At 41.4% G+C, this 23,206-nt stretch overlaps 1 protein-coding gene and 1 long non-coding RNA gene across 2 annotated transcripts; one reads left to right on the top strand and one right to left on the bottom strand.

Moving 5' to 3' along the window:
- Positions 1–218: 218 nt before the first annotated feature.
- LOC106560271 (putative divalent cation/proton antiporter TMEM165) lies at positions 219–8,068 on the bottom strand. Its single transcript, XM_014122987.3, has 6 exons — positions 7,694–8,068; positions 6,965–7,193; positions 4,357–4,532; positions 4,057–4,239; positions 2,210–2,315; positions 219–1,893 (listed from the first exon to the last, which is right to left on the bottom strand). The coding sequence occupies exons 1-6, from the start codon at positions 7,841–7,843 to the stop codon at positions 1,817–1,819; spliced, it is 921 nt and encodes a 306-aa protein (XP_013978462.1). The 5' UTR covers positions 7,844–8,068; the 3' UTR covers positions 219–1,816.
- Positions 7,298–16,749, top strand: LOC123724403 (uncharacterized). The gene is made up of 2 exons (XR_006756936.2): positions 7,298–7,469; positions 10,924–16,749. It is a non-coding gene; the product is annotated as an uncharacterized LOC123724403 (long non-coding RNA).
- The last annotated feature ends 6,457 nt before the right edge of the window (positions 16,750–23,206 follow it).

The following is a 23,206-nucleotide window of genomic DNA, read 5'->3' as shown; positions in this document are numbered from 1 at the left end:
CACTCATATCCGGCAAGTAACTGAAAGGTTGCTAGTTCAAATCCCTGAACTGACTAGGTGAAAAATCCATCTGTGCCCTTGTGCAAGGCACTTAACCCTAATTGCACCTGTAAGTCTCTCTGGATAAGACTGAGCATCTGCTAAATGACAAATGTAAATATCCAGAATAACTTGGTACATAAAATGTAGGAGCTGAAAAAGTAGTTAAGGTAAGAGAGTCTAGGCAAGACAGGTTTTATTGAGCATTTAAGCATTGATCAGGCTTTACAACAATCAAAAGTTAATCTGTCGCAAACCACGTACATGTACACGCCTGTTCGGTCGTCACAGGGTACAACTGGTCAAATATTGACAATGGAGTCACATTACCCTGTGCACTTAAAAAAAAAAGAAGAAAAAAGGTATTCTTCTCTATAGTACCTTCAAAAAAAATACAAAACTTAACAAGAACAAAATCCTTATCTGTGCCTCAAAGTCATAAATAAATACCATTACCAACCACTCAGGACAGGTGCTGTAGACTTAGTGGCTTAGGTCCTTTTTATCGGCAGTGAAATTTAGGAGGAAGCAAAGAAATATTTTATTCCATGATTTCGTCACCAGTAGGCCTCAGACACAACCTCTTAATAAACCCTAGTAGCAATATGAGTGGCAGACAGACCAGAGGAGGCTGGTGGGGGAGCTATAGGAGGAAGGGCTCATTGTAATGGCTGAAATGGAATTAATGGAACGGAGTCAAACGGGGTTTGATACGGTTCCATTCCAGACATTGAGCCCATCCTCCTATAGCTCCCCCCACAGCCTCCATTGGGACAGACTGGCCGTGGGGTGTTTCCCCCCCTCTGCTGCCTTGAGGCCGGAATGTAGAATACTGACACTGAATGGGTTATTGCTGCTTCAAGATCCCCATGATGCTTAGAACTGGCATGTCTTGTCTATCTAGCAGATGGAAATCGCTAAACAGTAATATTCACAACCGTGAAAAGATTCCCATCCCTGATACACCTGGAGAAATGGTAGATCAACTAATTATGGGGTTTATAAAACAAAGGCAGCCCAATGTTACTGTTCTCAGATGATATTCTGAGGGGAACAAAATGTATGGGAGTTGGCCTGAGGCCTGGCCATAGATCACAGGGACTGAATCGCTTCACAGTGGCCTTAACACTGCACTCCATGGGCCAGACCTGGAGTCAGTGTTCAGCCGGCATATTTTGTTGTTGTTGTACTTTTCCTATTGAAAAGCAAAATCCCAAGTATAAATACAGTCAAGTACACACAAGGGTAAAAAAAAAAAGTTTTTTTTTTGCACAGGTGTTTTTTTGGGGGGGGACAACGGCAAACTTCAAGGAGAAGGGCTTTTGATGAGTTGGTCTGATGGTGCCCTATGATGTCATTGACCTCCCGGCTTGCTTGAGGAACAATACTGGCGCAATAGAGAACAAATGAGGAAAGCGCCCCCTGTTACGTAAATCAGGTGTTATAAATGAGGTGAAAATTAGACTGGAGTAGGACTTTAAAGCATAATATAATAATAAGGATGGGGAATTAATGAATAAACAGACCCAAGCTCAGTACTGATGGGCCTGAGTGTGAGGGAGAGGTAAGTCTTGTTCTTGGTGTAGGCCACAGGACTCAGACCGGTGAGGGATCACAGACTTAGTAAGACAAGAGAACAGAAATCACACACACACACTCGCTCAGTCCCATTAGAGAATATTCTCCATATTTCTCCCTCTCAACCACCCACACACTAAATAAACATAGTTGAGCTTTACAGATATGTACAACATTTGCCTGAAAGTCTTCACTCCAATTAGAATCCAGCATCCGGTTTGATGAAGAGGGCAGAGAAGGCAAAGGCAAGGAACATGATCCCACCAATGATTGTAACTGAGGGGGAGAGAAAAACAGTCCATAACACAATTCTGATGACTACTACATGTATTACAGTATAGGCTATGATGACTACTACATGTATTACAGTATAGGCTATGATGACTACTACATGTATTACAGTATAGGCTATGATGACTACTACATGTATTACAGTATAGGCTATGATGACTACTACATGTATTACAGTATAGGCTATGATGACTACTACATGTATTACAGTATAGGCTATGATGACTACTACATGTATTACAGTATAGGCTATGATGACTACTTGACCAGGAACACTGAAAGGAAGAAAATAAAACATTACCAGTTCTGACAGAAATCTTCTGTGCAATCATCCTTCCTCCAACCACAGCCAGTCCTGTGCATAGACAGTGTCCCAGAGTACCACCCACCGCCACTCCAAAAGGATCCTGAGACAGAGCATTGGTTTATGACACCTTTAACATTCTCACAGAACCAAAAAGCATGACAGTACAGTAGAAAGAACACACAACAATAATTCCCTAACAATATAATTCCTTTTGAGTATACACAGAAACAGTAACTCTTCATCCTGACCATAATCATTAACCTGTTAGGGCTAGGGGGCAGTATTGACACGGCTGGATAAAAAAAACATACCCGATTTAATCTGGTTACCACTCCTACCCAGTAACTAGAATATGCATATACTTATTACATATGGATAGAAAACACCCTACATTTTCTAAAACTGTTTGAATGGTGTCTGTGAGTATAACAGAACTCATTTGGCAGGCAAAACCCTGAGACATTTTCTGACAGGAAGTGGATACCTGATGTGTTGTATTACCTTTAAACCTATCCCATTGAAAAACACAGGGGCTGAGGAATATTTTGGCACTTCCTATTGCTTCCACTAGATGTCACCAGCCTTTACAAAGTGTTTTGAGTCTTCTGGAGGGAGATCTGACCGAACAAGAGCCATGGAACGATGATGGCCCATTAGACACCTGGCGCGCGAGTTCATGTTGGGTACCCTCGTTCCAATACGTTATAAAAGAGTATGCATTCGTCCACCTTGAATATTATTCATGTTCTGGTTAAAAAAGGCCCTAATGATTTATGCTATACAACGTTTGACATGTTTGAACGAACGTAAATATATTTTTTCCCCTCGTTCATGACGAGAAGTCCGGCTGGCTTAGATCATGTGCTAACAAGACGGAGATTTTTGGACATAAATGATGAGCTTTTTTGAACAAAACTACATTCGTTATGGACCTGTGATACCTGGAAGTGACATCTGATGAAGAGAATCAAAGGTAATGGATTATTTACATAGTATTTTCGATTTTAGATCTCCCCAACATGACGTCTAGTCTGTATCGCAACGCGTATTTTTCTGGGCGCAGTGCTCAGATTATTGCAAAGTGTGATTTCCCAGTAAGGTTATTTTTAAATCTGGCAAGTTGATTGCGTTCAAGAGATGTAAATCTATAATTCTTTAAATGACAATATAATATTTTACCAATGTTTTCTAATTTTAATTATTTAATTTGTGACGCTTACTTGACTGCCGGTTATTGGAGGGAAACGATTTCCTCAACATCAATGCCATAGTAAAACGCTGTTTTTGGATATAAATATGAACTTGATAGAACTAAAAATGCATGCATTGTCTAACATAATGTCCTAGGAGTGTCATCTGATGGAGATTGTAAAAGGTTAGTGCATCATTTTAGCTGGTTTTATGGTTTTGGTGGCCCTGTCTTTGACTTGACAAAACATTACACACAACTCTTGTAAATGTACTGTCCTAACATACTCTAAATTTATGCTTTCGCCGTAAAACCTTTTTGAAATCGTAAAACGTGGTTAGATTAAGGAGATGTTTATCTTTCAAAGGGTGTAAAATAGTTGTATGTTTGAAAAATTTGAATTTTGACATTTATTTGGATTCAAATTTGCCGCTCTTGAAATGCACCTGCTGTTGATGGAGTGCACCACGGGTGGCACGCTAGCGTCCCACCTAGCCCATAGAGGTTAACTGACTTTGTATCCACTGTAAAATGCTTTGCAGCCACACCTAAGCATTATAGCCTTGGTTTGAAGTCAGTGTAACATTTGCCAGAATGTCCCATTTTGACTAGGCAAGCAGACAGACTCGACAGTGGCTCTGTCAGGACTCACCTCCTGGGCACCCAGGATGATGGTGGTGAGCTGAGAGCGGTCTCCCCACTCTGCCAGGAAGGTGAGGGTAAAGGCCTGGATGAACACAGGCGAGATGAAGCTGTGCCACTTCCTCTGAGGATGGCTTGATCCTGAGCCCGACTCCACATCTGCAGCCCCATTTAGCAGCTTAGACATCTGCAGCTATAGGAAATAGGAATACAAGCCAAACATTGAATCCCTTGAACAAGATACAGCAGGGTAATATGAAAACGCATAACAATATGCAAATGTGGGTATGGGCCGTGTGAGTGTACAGACCTCCTCATCCTTCTTTTTAATATCAGCCTGCACCTCCTCCAGCTCCTCCTGGCCCTCGTCTGGACTCATCTTCAGCCCCTCTCTCAGCATGCGGACACCAAAGATGGCGAACAGAGCCGTAGACACGTAGTATGTGTAGATCCTGGGGATGATGGTGGTGGCATAGCCAAACATCACTGAGAAAAACACAAGAGGATCTTGGTTAGACAAAGAACAGGCAGGGTGACAGCCCTGTTGTCTGTACAGATCCAAATATTCAGACAAACATTCGGACAAACCCAGGATTCATCAGTGGTACCTCCACTAATTGGGATACATTAATGAACTTAGAAGCCATGTCACATCCATTCTAATCACAGGGGGCTTTCTGCATAAAAAGGTATTGGGTGGGCCACCTAAGTGTTTTTTCGGGCCGCCTATGTCCAAACATTAAAACATGTAAAAAAAAAAAATTTAAATGAAAATAATTGTTGGGATTGTAAAGCTCTCCGTGTAAACTTAAACAAATATAAATAAAAGCTAGGCTTTCAGGAATATTTTGGTCACGGCATGAGGCCCCCCATTGATGTTGTTATAATGTTTGAGTCATTCTGATAGAATAAGACATGGCAAAATGTGTAAAATTGCAGGAAATTAGCAAACTGCAACATTGTATCTCCGCCACATGGCAAAATGTGTAGAATTGCATAAAATTTGCTTTAAAACAGCAAAATTGGGTCACTGCAGAAAACAGGAGGGCCTCTAAAATGTTTGGTCACCTACTGCACCATTGACCATGGCCATGTCCACGCCCCTGCCATGCCCACCACTTAAAGTTGAAGTCGGAAGTTTACATACACCTTAGCCAAACACATTTAAACTCAGTTTTTCACAATTCCTGACATTTAATCCTAGTAAAAATTCCCTGTCTTAGGTCAGTTAGGATCACCACTTTATTTTAAGAATGTGAAATGTCAGAATCATAGTGGAGAGAATGATTTATTTCAGCCTTTATTTCTTTCACCACATTCCCAGTGGGTCAGAAGTTTACATACACTCAAATAGTATTGGGTAGCATTGCCTTTAAATTGTTTAACTTGGGTAAAACGTTTCAGGTAGCCTTCCACAAGCTTCCCACAATAAGTTGGGTGAATTTTGGCCCATTCCTCCTGACAGAGCTGGTGTAACAGTCAGGTTTGTAGGCTTCCTTGCTTGTACACGCTTTTTCAGTTCTGCTCACACATTTTCTATATGATTGAGGTCAGGGCTTTGTGATGGCCGCTCCAATACCTTTAATTTGTTGTCCTTAAGCCATTTTGCCAAAACTTTGGAAGTATGCTTGGGGTCATTGTTCATTTGGAAGACCCATTTGCGACCAAGCTTTAACTTCCTGACTGATGTCTTGAGATGTTGCTTCAATATGTGCACATAATTTTCCTCCCTCATGATGCCATCTATTTTGTGAAGTGCACCAGTCCCTCCTATAGCAAAGCACCCCCACAACATGATGATGCCATCCCCGTGCTTCACGGTTGGGATGGTGTTCTTCGGCAAACATAACGATGGTGATTATGGCCAAACAGTATTATTTTTGTTTCATCAGACCAGAGGACATTTCTCCAAAAAGTACGATCTTTGTCCCCATGTGCAGTTGCAAACCGCAGTCTGGCTTTTTTATGGCGGTTTTGGAGCAGTGGCTTCTTCCTTGCTGAGCGGGATTTTCAGGTTATGTCAATGTAGGACTCGTTTTACTGTGGATGTAGATACTCTTGTACCCGCTTCCTCCAGCATCTTCACAAGGTCCTTTGCTGTTGTTCTGGGATTGATTTGCATTTTTCGCACCAAAGTACGTTCATCTCTAGGAGACAGAACGTGTCTCCTTCTTGAGCGGTATGACGGCTGCATGGTCCCACGGTGTTTATACTTGTGTACTATTGTTTGTACAGATGAACGTGGTACCTTCAGGCATTTGGAAATTGCTCCCAAGGATGTGGAGGTCTACAATTTGTTTTCTGAGGTCTTGGCTGATTTCATTTGATTTTCCCATGATGTCAAGCAAAGAGGCACAGAGTTTGAAGGTAGGCCTTGAAATACATACACAGGTACACCTCCAATTGACTCGAATTATGTCAATTAGCCTATCAGAAGCTTCTAAAGCCATGACATAATTTTCAGGAATTTTCCAAGCTGTTTAAAGGCACAGTCAACTTAGTGTATGTAAACGTCTGACCCACTGTAATTGTGATACAGTGAATGATAAGTGAAATAATCTGTCTGTAAACAATTGTTGGAAAAATTACTTGTGTCATGCACAAAGTAGATGTCCTAACCGACTTGCCAAAACTATAGTTTGTCAACAAGAAATGTGTGGAGTGGTTGAAAAACACATTTTAATGACTCCAACCTAAGTGTATGTAAACTCCCGACTTCAACTATATACACCATTTTGAACCAGAAAACCTCCCCAGAAAAAAACTCTGGATCATCAGAAAAGGTACAAATCTGTCATTCTGCCCCTGAACAAGGCAGTTAACCCACTGTTCCTATGCCGTCATTGAAAATAAGAATTTGTTCTTAACTGACTTGCTTAGTTAAATAAAAGGTCAAATAAAAAAATAAATCCACTAACCTGAGATGCAGGTCATAAAGCCAAGGGCTAGCATTGCCCCCAACAGCACGGTGAGGCGATTGTAGCGCATTGCCATGATGGCAGCGATGAAGAAAGTCTTGTCTCCCAGCTCAGAGACAATGATGACAGAGATGGCAGCTACAAAGGCATGGATGAAGCCCAGGTTCTCGGATTTGCTGGAGTCATTTCCACTGACCTCGGGGCCAATGGCGTGAGCAGTAGGTGCTTTCTGTTGAAGGGGAAAACAAATGTCACTTCAGGTCCACAACAGGTTGGCCATGAAAACCATGTTATGATTTGTATGTCCACATAATGTATCTTGGAATGTGTAAAGTCTGTCTAATTGAAGCTGGTAGTCAAGTCACGTAGAGGGAGGGGCACAATAATACTTGTTAGCTATGAGAATCAATAACTTCACTCATTGCCAGTTCAACTTCCTGACTTGGGCTCGTGACATGGACAGAACAACGCGGAACTGAACACCACACGAGCTGGAAAGGAACAGGTAACGTTAGCCATGTCTTCCCTAAAACGTGAACCTCGAAAGGAGGTCAGTGGCTAGGGGAATATGTACTGGTGGCGGTGACGTTCCTTTGGCTAACTAGTTAGCATTAACTATCTATGTGGAATGCTTTCGAGTTGCTAACCATAGTTAGCTAGTATGCTACCGTTAGCATGCATGCGAAACATCGGTGTATTGTATTTTATTGATGATTGCTAGCTAACTACCTCTTGTGGCGTTTGTTCTTGGACATGTTTGTGTTCCTCCTGGATCCCAGCAACTCCGACCGACAGCAACACCGCGATAGTCATGGGCAGCAGGACACACATCACACTTCTGTTAGCCCTTCCATCCCTTACGCCGGCAAGGAGAAGCATTTCAGCGAAGCGTGCAGATTGTGTTAAAATGCTGATAAGGGCAGTTTGTAGTAGCGTAGCTATGTGTTAAATGATCAAAATTACTGCCCCCTGACTTCATGAATCACTCGGTATAATTAGCTGTAAACGGCCTAACTACATAGCTAGCTAGTCGAGAAGGCAATCTGTCCCTCACTGACTGATCGAACTCATACGGGATGTGAAGTTGGTACCTGAAAGACTAGTAAACAAACCACTTATGTGATTGGACCGCTGAAAGGAGGACGTGTATGTAATGTCCCTACGTACCTACTCTGCAGTACTGTCATTGGCTATTTCAACTTTCAATTTTTAGATGTCATGGAAAATGTCACTAGACATACTTGCAAACCCATGTTAGTCAGACATTAGCATTTCTCCTAAAATTAAGAAAAAATATATTTAATCATTGGGATCTCATTGGGATCTTTTTATGCATGGGAGAGTGCTTCTGTCCAAGGCAGAGGGACTGGCTCGCTTTGTGTACTTCTCATGATCTTTATTTGTAAATCCCTCTACCTGTATAGAGATCAACAAGACCTTTCTTGACTTCATCTGGAAAAATAATTCTTACAAACGGAAAAAAGTCAGTCCTCTCAAATAAATCACCTGAAGGAGGTCTGGAAGTGTTGGATTTTGTTTACATAAATAACACTTTCAAGATCAATTGGTTGACCAGATGTTTGGTCAATACAGAATCAATTTGGTATTTCATTCCAAACAATGTGTTTAATAAATTGGGAGGTCTTACATTTTTACTGAAATGTAATTATATTCCTGAAAGATTACCCGCTAAATTGTCTAGGTTTCACCAACAAGCTTTAATGTCCTGGAAAATATGTTTCCTGCACATTTTTTCAGACATAACTTTAAGGAATAAGTCATTGTTCTACCCTAGCTGGCATGAGAGGAATATTGACTTTGTTCTTGATGTTTTTGACAACAGGGGTAATATTCTTACATATGAACAATTTATAACATTGAATGAGTTTCCAATACCTTTCAGAGAGTTTATTTCTGTGATCGGAGCCGTTCCCAGTGGTCTAACTACACTAATGAAAACTCATCTTAGCTTTGGTGATGATCACAAAGCTTTTCCAGAACTCAGTTTGGAAGGTGTGGGCTTACTTGAGAAGTCGTGTTGTAATAAATACATAAGACACATTTTCCATTCACAGAACCAACTGACGCCGAGAGGAACATTTTTCTGCAACATGCTTATTCCTGACCTTGTCTGGAAAAAAGCTTGGTTGATGCCTTACAAATATTGTATACCAAACACATTTAAGGAAGTGCACTTTAAGACTCTACATAAGATATATCCATGTGTTGTCCAAATTTGTGGCTATTGATGATATCTGCGTTTTCTGCTAAAAATGTGAAAATCTAACTCACTGGTTCTATAAATGTAAATCTGTGATAGAATTTTGGGAAAACCTTGCAGAACACTTATTTACCTTTTTGAACACTACCCGTGTTTTTTATACACAAACAAAACTTCCAGAATTCTATACCAAAATGACAAATATTTTTGATTGGACTGAATCATCATTATCCCTAGTGAATAACAAAAATAATATCTTCCTGAATCATTATATTGAGATTTTTTTCTGAGTGTATACAATTGTCATGCTTTAAAAAAAATGGTTTTATATATTTATATATTTTTTGATTTAAGTATTTTCTTATACCTGTGTTTTGTTTTGTTATACATGTTTGATGTAGCGATGTAAGTTGTTGATCATTTTGTATTATGAATTAAAAAAAGGAATAAAATATATATATTTAAAAAAAAAAGACTTGCAAACCCATGAAGGAGTGTGTTCAGCATGAAAGAACGGTGAGCAATGTTGTATAGAATGGTAATGTACTGAACGACCAGTTAAATAACATTGTGGTTGTAAGGTGTGCTGCAGGCATAGACGTGGGAAGTAGGATGCTGAGCAAGCATTCAAGATCTGTGCATTGTGCCCTTGGGCTGAATACAATTCCTTTCTCCAGACTGCCAATTGCCTGTGCTCCAAAGCACCTCTCACTTACATGGCTCTTTCAGATATCTCAATTCTTATTAGCCAATGCCCTTCACCTGATCAGATCCTATTCACAGGCATTGCAGCTCCAAAGTAGGCTACAAGTGAAGACAGACACATCAGGGATGCAACGGCACGCCTCCTTATCAAATTCCGAGGCGCATATTGATAAGATGTTAGAAGAACGGTCTACATTTACTTTATCAGCCAACAAGATGAGTAAGGAACAGAAAAACCACTAGCCTATGTCAATCTACTATATCCCATAGTACAAAAGTTGACCTATTCTATTAGTCAGCTTGTCCTTCTGTGTGAGAAATAAATATTTAAAACATACTCTGACTGTTGTTGGACGCGATAGATCCAAATTAATACAACCACCCTTTTAAAAGCTATGAGGTTGATGCAACCGATCAGAATGTTTAGCTTAAAATGTTGATAAACTATTAGGCTATTTCTTCACATTATAAGCACAGCAATGCGCACACACGGCAGTAGCTATAAGCGCAAATGTTCCAAAATGCAATTAGTGGGAAACACAGTTCTCAAAAGTGCACTGCAAATGCTAGCGGTTTCATATGACCTAGATGAAAATATCCCTCAGAAATGTAGGAAGAGCGAAGATGTAAAGACACAACCATAAGCATGAGTTCAAATCAAATTTGATTGGTCACATACACATGGTTAGCAGATGTTAATGCTCGTGCTTCTAGTTCTGACAGTGCAGTAATATCTAACAAGTAATCTTACAAATTCACAACGACTACCTTATACACACAAATGTAAAGGGATGAATAAGAATATGTACATGTAAATATATGGATGAGCGATGGCCTGCCGTCTGGTACTGTTGCCCCACCTCTGGTTTACTGACCCCTGCCTGCTTTGACCTGTCTATTGCCTGCCCCTGTTGGAATATTAAACCATTGTTAATTCAAATTGTCTGTATCTGGGTCTTACCTTGATTCTTGGTAGTCTGAATACTTTCCAAATGCACTGTTTATTTAACTATTTTTCAATGTTCCTTTTCAGAGGGTGCGCCTGGCAAATACACAGTCCATGTCTCAATTGTCAAGCTGCCAAAGTTTTCTATTCAAAAGGCCATTCAAGATGGTGGAAAGCCTTTTTCAGCATCAACTGACATTATTGATAAAGCTACATCTTCTTTTTTAGCATATTGTATTATACTGAAACATGTTCTTGTATTTGTTAAGTGTCTATTTTTAATAATCCCTGTTGGATTAATATGTGTCAAGTCTGGTAAGACTTTTGCCATTCTGTTGCTTTTGAGTTTATTTCATTGTCACAATTAATTAAACTTATGGGACTGTAATGTGCAAGGAGCTCCAGATCTTCCTGGTTTTAATATAACTGAAAACTGTTTGATACATGGAACTAGGAAGCACTGAATTGTCATTTGAGTAAATAGGGGCGCTACCTTGTCCCAGAATGTTAAGTAAAATTCTATGGGATGCTGTCCACACCTGGTGCTTTTCTCTGCAAGAAAGTCTGAAGTGGGTGATTTTTATTTTTTGTGATTCTTTTGTCTGCTGATAGTTGCTTCAGAGTTGTTGAGTCTAAGAAGGCTGTAGGATCAGTCCAACTGCTGTTTAATTATGATTTGTATAGATTTTCATAGAAGCTTTTAAAATTGTCATTAATAGCGTTGCTGTTTCTAATTGAAGCATTTGCATCCTTATCTTTTAAAACTATAACTGGCTTGGCCTGTATTCATTTTGTATTTATTATGGATCCCCATTAGCTGCTGGCTTTTCTCTGTCCTCTATGTCTACATTTGTAATGGTAAAGGTTTTATCTTTTCCTTTACATATTTAATACATTTTGAGTCTTGAAGATAGATGCGCTCTGTTCATTCTCCATATTCTGTCACTAAGTGAATTTTCTGCAACAGATCAATTTGAATGGAAAATGTGCATATTGTTTTTATGCGGATTTTTTTAGAAAATTTGCATGAACATCTGTGCCAATTGAATGGAAATCTAGCTAGGTTTTGAACCTCTTGAACATAGCTTCTGTCTGACTAGACTGCTTTGAGCCACTGCCAGAGAAAAGAGCTCAAACGGACAATCCACATTGTAAACCCAAACAGACATTAACTCAACCTTATAGTGCCATCCAGTGGTTGCTGTGGGAACTTTCATTGAACACATTCATAGTGCTTTCCAGTTGAAATGTATATTTCGGCTTTTGTAAAGCGAATGTAGCCAGAAGCATGTTAACTGTTTCTATTTATTTATTTCCTGTAATGGCCTTCTGTTTGAGACAGCACGAGAGGTACAGTAGCTCCAGCAGTCAAGACCCAGTCATAACTCCAGACATTTTAGTGATCTGTGTTTATTTGGACTTGGCCTTTGACAACCGAAAATGAGAACATGAGATGGATGGCTGACATTCGCTTTGTGTGCAGGCAATTGCCTCACTTTGATTCACAGAGCATTATAACAAAATAACTTTAGGTGCAACAGTACATCACATCCCAGCTAGCACATTTAGTTCCTTGGCAGATGTGGTAACGTATGTGTTTGGTTTCACATTGGTTGTGGGAACAAAGCCATATGTTTCCTAACCGGTAAAACTTTACATTTTTTAAACATTCTGAGAACAGAAGTGAAAAGTTAGCCTGTTCTGGGAATGTTTATTTTTAGGTTGCAGGGAGGAACTGAGAATGTTTTACTCTGGTTCCCTGAATGTTTTAAAATAACTGCCTTAAAACCGTCACTCAATGTTTCATTAAGACTTAACACCGCTAGCTTATTTTGGCTTAACTTTCTTAAAATCCAAGCACAGATAGGCATTAATTATGCAAAAACATTTTATTGTGGCATGGCGATTCAGTAAGATTCAAACCTATAGTTCTGTTCTCTATACATGGATTTAGCCCACTGTGCCACCAGGATGGAGTAGGCATGTCATTTTATTTTATTTTTTAATCACATACAAAGCTGGTCAAACAGACCTGAGTTCAAAGGAAACAATCACGGAATGTAGGTTTAAATAAAATTATTATAACGTTCTAAAAACATTACAATCTCTCTTGCGGCTTTTATGGAACGTTTTCTTAACATTCTCTGAACAATGAGAACATGACTTTAGAACCGTTTATTTTTATTTAACTAGACAAGCCAGTTAAGAATAAATTATTTGCAATGACGGCGTACTGAAATTCCCACAGAAGAACGTTGTTTAATGTTCTGAACTATTTGAGAACATTCCCAATGTCAAACCAGTTACAGAACATTCCTAGAACATTACCAAAATTGAAATGTAACCATTTTTGAACTTTTAGGAAACATTCTGTTAATGTAATGAAAATGTTTTTTTTGTCAAGTTCCTTAAATGTGATGAGAATGTTCCAAAGCCAAGCAACTATCCTGCACCATTCTCAGAAAGTTGTATGCAAAATAACCATAGGACAACCCTGCTCTCAGCATCTAAGAAATATATGGTTCTCAGAACGTTACGTGCAAGCTTTATCGGAGCTGCAATCAGATTGTTACATTACAGAAAGCCGTTGATTTAAAACTGGTTAATGTGGGCAAAACTAAATATATGTTCTCTAATTCACAGAAAAATATCTGTTGGGCTACATCTTCACTCATTGGATGGCTATCTATAAATATCTGGGCATTTGGATTGATAATGTACATTTTTTTAATTATTTTTTTAAATACGGATGAGCTAGTTAAAATGCTGTGATTTAAATTGGGCTTCTTTTTTAGAAAAATCTCTTGTCCCTCCATGAACGGCAGGAAGCAGATTGTGCAGTCAACTTTCCTGACAGTTCTTAACTATGGTGACAGCATTTACCAGAATGCAGAAGCCCCTAGTTTTAAACCTTTGGATGCAGTCTACCATAGCGCCCTTCACTTTATTACAGGTGACAGTTTTAATACTCATCACTGCATCCTGTCTCAGAAGGTTGGCTGGACCTTACTAAAGCCCCATAGATCACTTCATTACTCCCGTCTTGTTTGCAAAGCTCTTCTCTACAAGATTCCAATATACCTCACTTCCCTGTTTCAATATAAAAATATGAGATACCAAACCTGTTCGCAGGGTTAGAAAGCTATTGAAGTCCTGCACATCTCCACAAAGTTTGATGAATCTGCCTTTAGTTTTAACGCACTAAAGTTATGGAATACCTTACAAAACAAATTACACCTGGATTCCATGGTGCCTATATGATAGTTTATCAGGAATCAAGGTAAGACCCAGATGCAGACACGTCGAATTAACAATGGTTTAATTTTCCAACAGGGGCAGGCAATAGACAGGTCAAGACAGTTAGGGGTCAGTCAACCAGAGGGGGGGCAACGGTACCGGACGGCAGGCAGGCTCAGGGTATGCAGAGGTCAATAATCCAGAGGTGGGGCAAAGGTACAGGTCGGCAGGCAGAGTGGTCAGGCAGGCGGCCTCATAGTCAGGACAGGCAAGGGTCAAAACCAGGAGGGCGAGAAAAAAGAGAGACTGGGAAAAGCAGGCGCTGAGAACAAAACCACCAGTTGACTCGACTAACTGGCAACAGACAAACAGAGAACACCGGTATAAATACAAAGGGGATAATGGGGAAGATGGGCAACACCTGGAGGGGGTGGAGCCAATCACAAGGACAGGTGAAACAGATCAGGGTGTGACAAGTTTAAAACTGTCTTGTTAAATGAATTTACAGAAGTTTGAAATTGTTTCAATTGACTATTATAAGTTGTTGTAATAACCTGATGTAATATATTTATACTGTTGTTGTCTTGTAGTTATTTAAAAAATATATATATGTTGTGTTGATGGAATTTTTGTCCTGAGGGCACCATTGCAAATGAGAGACTGGTTTCAATTGGGCTCCCCTGAATAAATACAGTAAAATAATAAATAGCTGGTATGTCCCTGCTTTTACAAAGTGCCATTTACAGCATCAACATGTATTTGGGATGCATGCATGCAACAGGAGGGACAAAATCTTTCTAATGATCAAAAACATTGACTGAGCTCCATTTTGTAACAGAAATTGGAATTCGATTGATTGATGACATTGAGCTGTGTTCATAAAAGCACTGTAGGCCTGAAAATAATATTTTAATGAACTTATTAATAGCATCATTGCATTCATTGCCTTAATAGCCATTATTCTTACGCTGACATGATTTAATGGTAGTAGCTTTTTGTTGTTATCTGTCTCAAGGATAAAGCCCTTTCCTGGACATGATCTGTATGACAATTGAAATTCATTACGAGGATATAAATTCCGTTCTCGTCTACCTATACTGTCTGTCTGCAGCGCAACAGAGGTTAAATTAGGGAGCAATATAGCACAGGAAACAGGGCAGAATGGTCTGCTTTAGTCCAAGCATGTGTGTTATTGTGAGTGCATGGGTGTGTGTGAGAGAGAGAGAGGTATCTATGTTTACTGTGTATATCCATTGTGTTCTTGGCTTTGTTTGTGAGATGGATATGGAAAGTTTTTATTTATTGATTGGTTAATTATTGATATGTACTATCACTCTGCTAGGTTTGACAGAGTTCAGCTCACCCCATGGTTTGAAAGTGTGTGTTTATGTGTGTGTGTGAGAGAGAGAATTTAACGTATCTTTTTGTATCAAATGTGTCTCCCTTGTGTAGTGTGACAATGTGTTTAGGGCCAGTGTGTGTGTTTGTGTGTAAGAGTTCTGCCTTTAAAGTGTTTGATTCCAGGATGCAGTATCCTGTCTGAGGAAGAGTGGACTGTTTCCTGTCCCCCTCTCTCTCCCTTGCCCTCCAATCCCACACCCTCCCCACCAAACCCCTACCCTCCACCTACCCTCCTCATTGTGCCCAGAGTTGGAGCCTCATTAGGCCCCATGCCCACATTTGCCATCTCTCTGTCCTGTGCATTCATAGACCTCCACCATCAGCTTTGAGAGAGCCATCCCTAATTACACATGACACGGGGATGACACTGAACTCAGAACCACAAACTGGGGATCAGCAGTCCTGATGAGCGACTAAGGGAAGACTGGAGGATATGAAGTTGAGAGAGAGTATTGGGTCGATTTTGCTCTCCCTCGCTTTGCTATTGCCTCTCTGCTTTCGTAACAGCAGAGCAGGCTCTTGGGCACTGGTCTGGAGTCTGTTGTTGTGAAAAGAGCCATCAGCTTTCCAGTGCAGTCAGACAGAAAATGTGACTATGAGAAGTTTGAGAAGACTGTAACATTTAGACTTTTACTGGATATATGGAATGTTTGATGTTTAAGAAACGGCTGTGATAAACCCTGTTGATGTACAGGGTTTAACTATTCAATATCAATCCAATGCCCGAACCCATGTTCAATTTTTGATATTTAGATTTTCTTTCAAAACAAAACATCTGATTGAGGCAACAAGGTGAAGTCCGTCTTAAAAGATAGGTTGTTAGAAAACATTCAGCTCAATGAATCAGTCGATTTTTCATGGAGAATATTGCCAACATAAACTTGATAAAACAACTGTAATGAGTTTTTCTTGGCATTGAATAACATTCTGCAGTTTGTTGATGTCACGACTTCCGCCGAAGTCGGCTCCTCTCCTTGTTAGGGCGGCGTTCGGCGGTCGACGTCACCGGCTTTCTAGCCATCGCCGCTCCATTTTTCATATATCTATTTGTTTTGTCTTGTTCCCTGCACACCTGGTTTTCATTCCCCAATCAATTCATATGTATTTATTCTTCTGTTCCCCATCATGTCTTTGTGTAGGATTGTTTGTGTTACGTGTATTTTGATATTGTGGATATTGTTACGCACATTACTTTTTGTTCCGTGTTTTGGGCACATTTATTATTCTTTTGTGCTGTCATTTTGACCGGAATAAAAAGTGCGCCTGTTCACTACACTCTGCTGTCCTGCACCTGACTTCGCCTCCGATACACACTCCTAACAGTTGAGCAAGGTAGCCTATATATGAATGTGTGTGTCAGAGGTTTAGGAGTATCCTATTTTATCTCTTAGGTATAAAACTGTACTGTAATTATAGTAATCACAGTTTGAATGGGCCACCAGACATAGTGTACAGAGTCATAGGTTTACTGTGTGTTTTGTAGTGGTGCCATATTAGTATAGCCTATGAAAGGCATGCTGTACTAAAACAACAAAATTCCTAGACCTAACCTTGGATCAAAGTGCTATTTTCACTTGTCTGATCTGACTTATGGAGGTATGAGGAACATTAAAGCTTAAGATGATGTTTTCAAAAGCCCGAGAGCCAGATGTAGCAAACACACTGCAACTTTTGAACAATCACAAGTTTACCAAACTTAAGGTGTGGAAGGTGTTTTGAGGTTCTTAGCAGTTTATCGTTGTGGCGAAGTTTGAGATGAATGCTATCTCAGCAAGTTCCTGCCTGAAGTCATGGATATTGTTAACATTGTTATAACACATGTTCACGCACCATGCATGCGCGCGCGCACACACGCACACACACAGAGACAGACAGACAGACAGACGCCACCAGCAACGCTTTGAATAGTGTGATGCTGACATTTGAAAGGCCCCTTGTGGCTCCAGTCACAGACCAAGCCCTAAACCTTAGCGGTACTAATGCAAGCCAGGACAATACAGTAAAACACTGTAGAGTAAGTTTCATTTACAAGCTAGAGTTATATGACTACATTTCAGGTATGCACTGTACGGTCTGTGTTGACTGTACTGTACATGCCATGTGCATAGGGTACATCAATTGAACACTTTCTACAGCCATGAAAGCTGTTAATGTCACACCCATGACCCCACAACAGTGTACTTCCTTTATAGAGACCAAGGCACAGCCTGGATAAAAGGTGTGTTGCACCAACTAACTATTGAAAGGGGTGAAAAAGTCCTTCTACTATCCCACTCAGTACTGTCAGTATCTGTTTTATAGTATCCCCACGTAAATTGTATTAGTGTTGTGGTGGAAATTCTAACTAATAACGAGAAGAGGCTAAATCTGTAATCAATCAAGGTATTACTTTTATTAAAAATGTATTATAATTAGGAGGATGGTCTCCCCACCCCTGCAGGTGAGATGGAATGAGAGCCTAAAAACAGACAGAGTACAGGAGCATTATATAGTTAAGCTACCCCATGCAAGCATCTGCAAAACATGTGACCCTATGTATGTGTATGTGTATGTGTGTGTGAGCCTGTCACAACTGAGTGAGGACAACGGGCCAGAATGACAGGAACCAGACATGCTTCCTCTAACTGTAGCTCCACAGTTCCCCCAAGTTGGGCAAGTAAGCGCCTTTGACTGTCGGCCCAGATGATGTATGGTCGTACTGGTCACACACACACACACACACACACACACACACACACACACACCTTTTTCCCAGAAACAGGCTCCAAAACAGAACAATAGCTCTGTTACGGTGTGCAGGATATAACCTTTACTCTGTCTAGGATCAAGAGGAACCAGTCAGTTTCTGTCATATTCTTGGCTGAGTGCCCAGACATCATGGGTCGTTCTACACACACTTTTCTTATCTTATATGAGTTAGTTAAAGAAACTATCTCAAGCCCAACGCCTAGGCTTAAAGAAGGATATTTTAGTACACAAGCATTAGTAGGGTTTAACAGAAGATTTCCCTCACAGTGTTGAGAGTTTCCACTGCTCCCTTTTTTTCCCTCTCCAGAGGCCTGTCTCTTGAGCGAACAGGAGCAGAGTCCCACCTTTGTCTGACTTTGACACATGGCAGTGGTGACAAAGGGATGGAAGACCAGAGTGCACATTCAGAACAAGGGCTGTGCTCTTTGTTTTAACCACTGGAAGACCTTGCACAAATCTCTAGCAGGAATCACAACCCTGTTTTTTCCACTGTGAAATATGTGTTCGCCACCCAGCAACACCCAAATACCTCATAAACATAGAAGATCTTGCTGTTCTGGTACAACTTCTCTCTCTCTCCCTCAAGACTCAAGACCCCCTGCCCCTCTCTATTTCACCATCACTTCTTCTTTTAAGCTCTCTCTCATTCTCTTTGTTGAGGAGTGAACAATTAGTACCTCTTATTGTGAATTTAACAACACAAGAAGAAAAAAAAGAAAAGATCCTGTTCTAAGTGCTCTGTCGGGATTTGAGTGCCCACCAGGAAGTGTTGGTTAGGATGGCAGGCAGTTCAGGTGGCAGAGAGTCCTAGCAGAGGTGACCGGGACAGGAAACATATGGAGATAGGAGACCTATATTCTGACATCCAACTCCCCACATCTACCCCCAACAGCAAACAGCAGAGAGGCTCAGATCCCACCACCCCATCAGCTTCATCAGGCAAAATAACAAAACAAGGTTTCAAATAACAATTTGTCCCATGGATGGCTGAAGCTCCAACTGCAAAATCATCAGTAACGAGATCTTAAACATGGATCTAAGTTATGCGGCAGATGACAGCACTACCAATGTTTCTTCAATTAGTCATGTTCTTCCTCATAGCCTACTCCGAGTCAGACCATAGTGACTGGTTTTGAGACGACATGTCGTTATGCTACAAAGTGGGATTCAAACGTATTTTATTGTCCTTTTTTGTCAACAATCCACACACAGTACTCTGTAATGTCAAAGTGGAAGAAAAATTATATTTACAAAAAAATTAAATAATACACTAATATATCTTGATTAGATAAGTATTCTAACCCCTGAGTCAATACATGTTAGAACACCTTTGGAAGCGATTACAGCTGTGAGTGTTTTTGGGTAAGTCTTTAATAGCTTTGCATACCTGGATTGTACAATATTGGCCCATTATTCTTTAAAAAAATCTTCAAGCTTTTGTGTCACGAGAATTTTGCTATCTCAATGGTTGAACTCAACTATCACTCAAGCTTTGACCAATTCCCAGAGGTTGTAAGGCTCTGGTTAATGAAGAATTAGATTCTGCAATAGATCAATACTTTATTCAGAGAGCGCTCTGCCCCTCAAATGCAGAGCCAGTCTTTTTATACACGCACACACATGTTTCTTATCATAGGCTACTCCCTGCTTAGGCAGGCAATATTTTTCCCACTACCCCCATACATAGTTATCTTGTCTCACAGTTGCACCCTGCTTGCATAGCTACAAAAGAATACAATGCCCTAGTTATAATTCTAACCAAGCTACAGACATCACCAGATTATATTCTTCTGATTCTAACACATTTCACACAGTTACACAGTGGAATACTTTAGTCATTATCTTAAACATACAAATTCTTTTATCACTTTGTCAAGTTGGTTGCTGATTACATTTACATTTTAGTCATTTAGCAGACGCTCTTACCCAGAGCAACTTACAGTAGTGAATGCATACATTTCATTTTTTTTTTTTTTTCTGTGCTGGCCCCCCATGGGAATTGAACCCACAACCCTGGCGTTGCAAACACCATGCTCTACCATGCTCTACCAACTGAGCTACAGCCATCTCCATGGTTTGCTATAGATTTTCAAGACAGTTTAAGTCAAAATTGTAACTAGGCCAAGCAGGAACATTCAATGTTGTCTTGGTAAACAACTCCAGTGTATATTTGGCCTTCTGTTTCAGGTTATTGTCCTGCTGAAAGGTGCATTTGTCTCCCAGTCTCTGTTGGAAAGCAGACTGAACCAAGTTTTCCTCTAGGATTTTGCTTGTGCTTAGCTCTATTAGGTTTATTTTTATGCTAAATATTTCCCTAATCTTTACCGATGACAAGCATACCCATAACATAATGCAGCCACCACCATGCTTGAAAATATGAAGAGTGGAACTCAGTGAAGTGTTGTGTTGGATTTGCATAACACTTTGTATTCAGGACCCAAAAAATGTATTTGCCACATTGTCTTGCAGAATTACTTTAGTGCCTTGTTGCAAACAGGATGCATGTTTTGGAATATTTTTATTCTGTACTGTCACGACCGTCGTATGAATCATTGGACCAAGCCGCAACGTGAGTAGAGTTCCACATTTTAATGATAATGAAACTTCCAAAACAACAAAGATATAACGATCGTGAAATACGTAGCGCACATAGGCACTCATACAAAACAATATCCCACATAGTGTCCTTTTTCCCACCTGCTAAGTATGATCCCCAATTAGAGGTAACGATATTCAGCTGCCTCTAATTGGGAACCACACACACACACACACACACACACACACACACACACACACACACACACACACACACACACACACACACACACACACACACCAACATAGAAATATAATACCTAGAAACCCCCTTAGTTACGCCCTGACTTAAAACACCATAGAGAACCCAGAGGGCTCTCTATGGTCAGGGCGTGACAGTACCCCCCACCCAAAGGTGCGGACTCCGACCGCAAAACCTGAAACTAGATGGGGAGGGTTAGGGTGGGCAACTAACGTCGGTGGCGGCTCCGGTGCGGGACGTAGCACCTGCTCAGACCGCGGATCCGGCCATGGAGCCGGGACCGGACTGGGCACCGGCGCAGAGGAAGGCTCCGGCCATAGAGCGGGACTGGACGCTGTGCCTGGACTGGGCACCGGCGCAGCGGAAGGCTCCGGCCATAGAGCGGGACTGGATGCCGTGCCTGGACTGAGCACCGGTGCAGAGGAAGGCTCCAGCCATGGAGCGGGACTGGACGCCGTGCCTGGACTGAGCACCGGCGCAGTGGAAGGCTCCAGCGATGGCACCGGCACAGGAAGCTCTGGGCCGTGGACCGTCACTGGAAGCTCCGGGCCGTGGACCGTCACTGGAAGCTCTGGACTTTGAACCGTCGCTGGAGGTTCCGGGCTGTAGACCGTCGCTGGAGACTCCGGACTGTACACACACACTGGTGGACAAGTGTGGGGAGCCGGCACAGGATGTACCAGGCTGGGGAGGCGCACTGGAGGCCTGGTGCGTGGAGCCAGCACAGTTTGCACCGGACTGATGACTCGCTCCTCAGGGCGGGTGCGGGGAGCCGGCACAGGACGTACCGGGCTGGGAAGGCGCACTGGAGGCCTGGTGCATGGAGCCGGCACAAGTTGCACCAGACTGATGACACGCTCCTCAGGGCGAGTGCGAGGAGCCGGCACAGGACGTACCGGGCTGGGGACGCACTCTTCAGGGCGAGTGCGGGGAGCCGGCACACGGCGTACTGGGCTGGGGAGGCGCACTGTAGGCCTGGTGCATTGAGCCGGCACAGGTTGCACCGGACTGATGACACGCTCCTCAAAACGCCTGCGCTGCAGCATACTCCTAGCCAACATCTCTCTCCGATATCCCTCCTCAAACTGCTCCATCGACTCCCAGACAGTCTCTGGCTCTCTCCTCGGCTTGGCCAACCACCCCTTGTGCCCCCCCCCCCCCCCAAAAAAAAACAAAATCTTGGGGTTGCCGCGGACCCCGGCATTGTCGCTGTCCTCCTTTACTCCTCGGTAACTCCCGCCAAGGAAGGGTCTCGCATCCACCTAGTATCTCTTCCCATGACCAACTCTCCTTCACCTCCTGGGCACGCTGCTTGGTCCTGGCTTGGTGGGATATTCTGTCACAACCGGCGTGACATGTACAGGCTTCCTTCTTTTCAATCTGTCATTTAGCTCAGTATTGTGGAGCAACAACAATGTTGTTGAACCATCCTCAGTTTTCTCCTATCACAGCCATTAAACACTGTTACCGTTTTAAAGTCACCATTGGTGACACCAATGGTGAAATCCCTGAGTGGTTTCCTTCATCTCCGGCAACTGAGTTAGGAAGGACGCCGGTATCTTTGTGTGACTGGGTGTATTGATACACTATCCAAAGCGTAACTGATAACTTCACCATGCTCAAAGGGGTATTCAATAGCTGCCCTTCTTTGTGAGGCATTGTGGTTGAAACTTTGTTTCAGTTCTAAACTGAGGGGGACCTTACAGATAATTGTATGTGTGGTGTACAGAGATGGGGTAGTCCATGAAAAAATCATGTTAACCACTATTAATCACCATGAAACTTATTATGTGACTTGTTAAGCACATTTTTACTCCTGTACTCTTCCCATGTCCTCTCCTCAGTATTTTTATTTCATCATGTTACCAATCAAATGGACTTTGGTTATTTTCCCTCCAGTATAGGCCCATTGAGTAGATTTAAACCTTTGCCAAATCCTAATTTCTTAGTTCAATAGATAACAGGTAATTATGAGCAAACATTTGAAGGGGTAAAATATGTGTATGTAGTGTGTTTGTAAAGTAAATAGAACAATTATTTTATGAAGTGAGTTTATAAAATACAGGCATATACATGTGCGGAGTGGAGTGATGGCGTCTGAGTAGCTTACTGTGTGGAAATACACCTTGGCTATAGATCTAGCATTTGTCCTCGTTCTTTGGGTCGATTTATCCAAGTTTCTTTGAA

Source organism: Salmo salar, chromosome 10, assembly GCF_965601325.2.
Source record: "Salmo salar chromosome 10, fSalSal1, whole genome shotgun sequence".
NCBI classification, from domain to species: Eukaryota; Metazoa; Chordata; class Actinopteri; order Salmoniformes; family Salmonidae; genus Salmo; species Salmo salar.
This window is presented reverse-complemented; position numbering and strand designations above follow the sequence as displayed.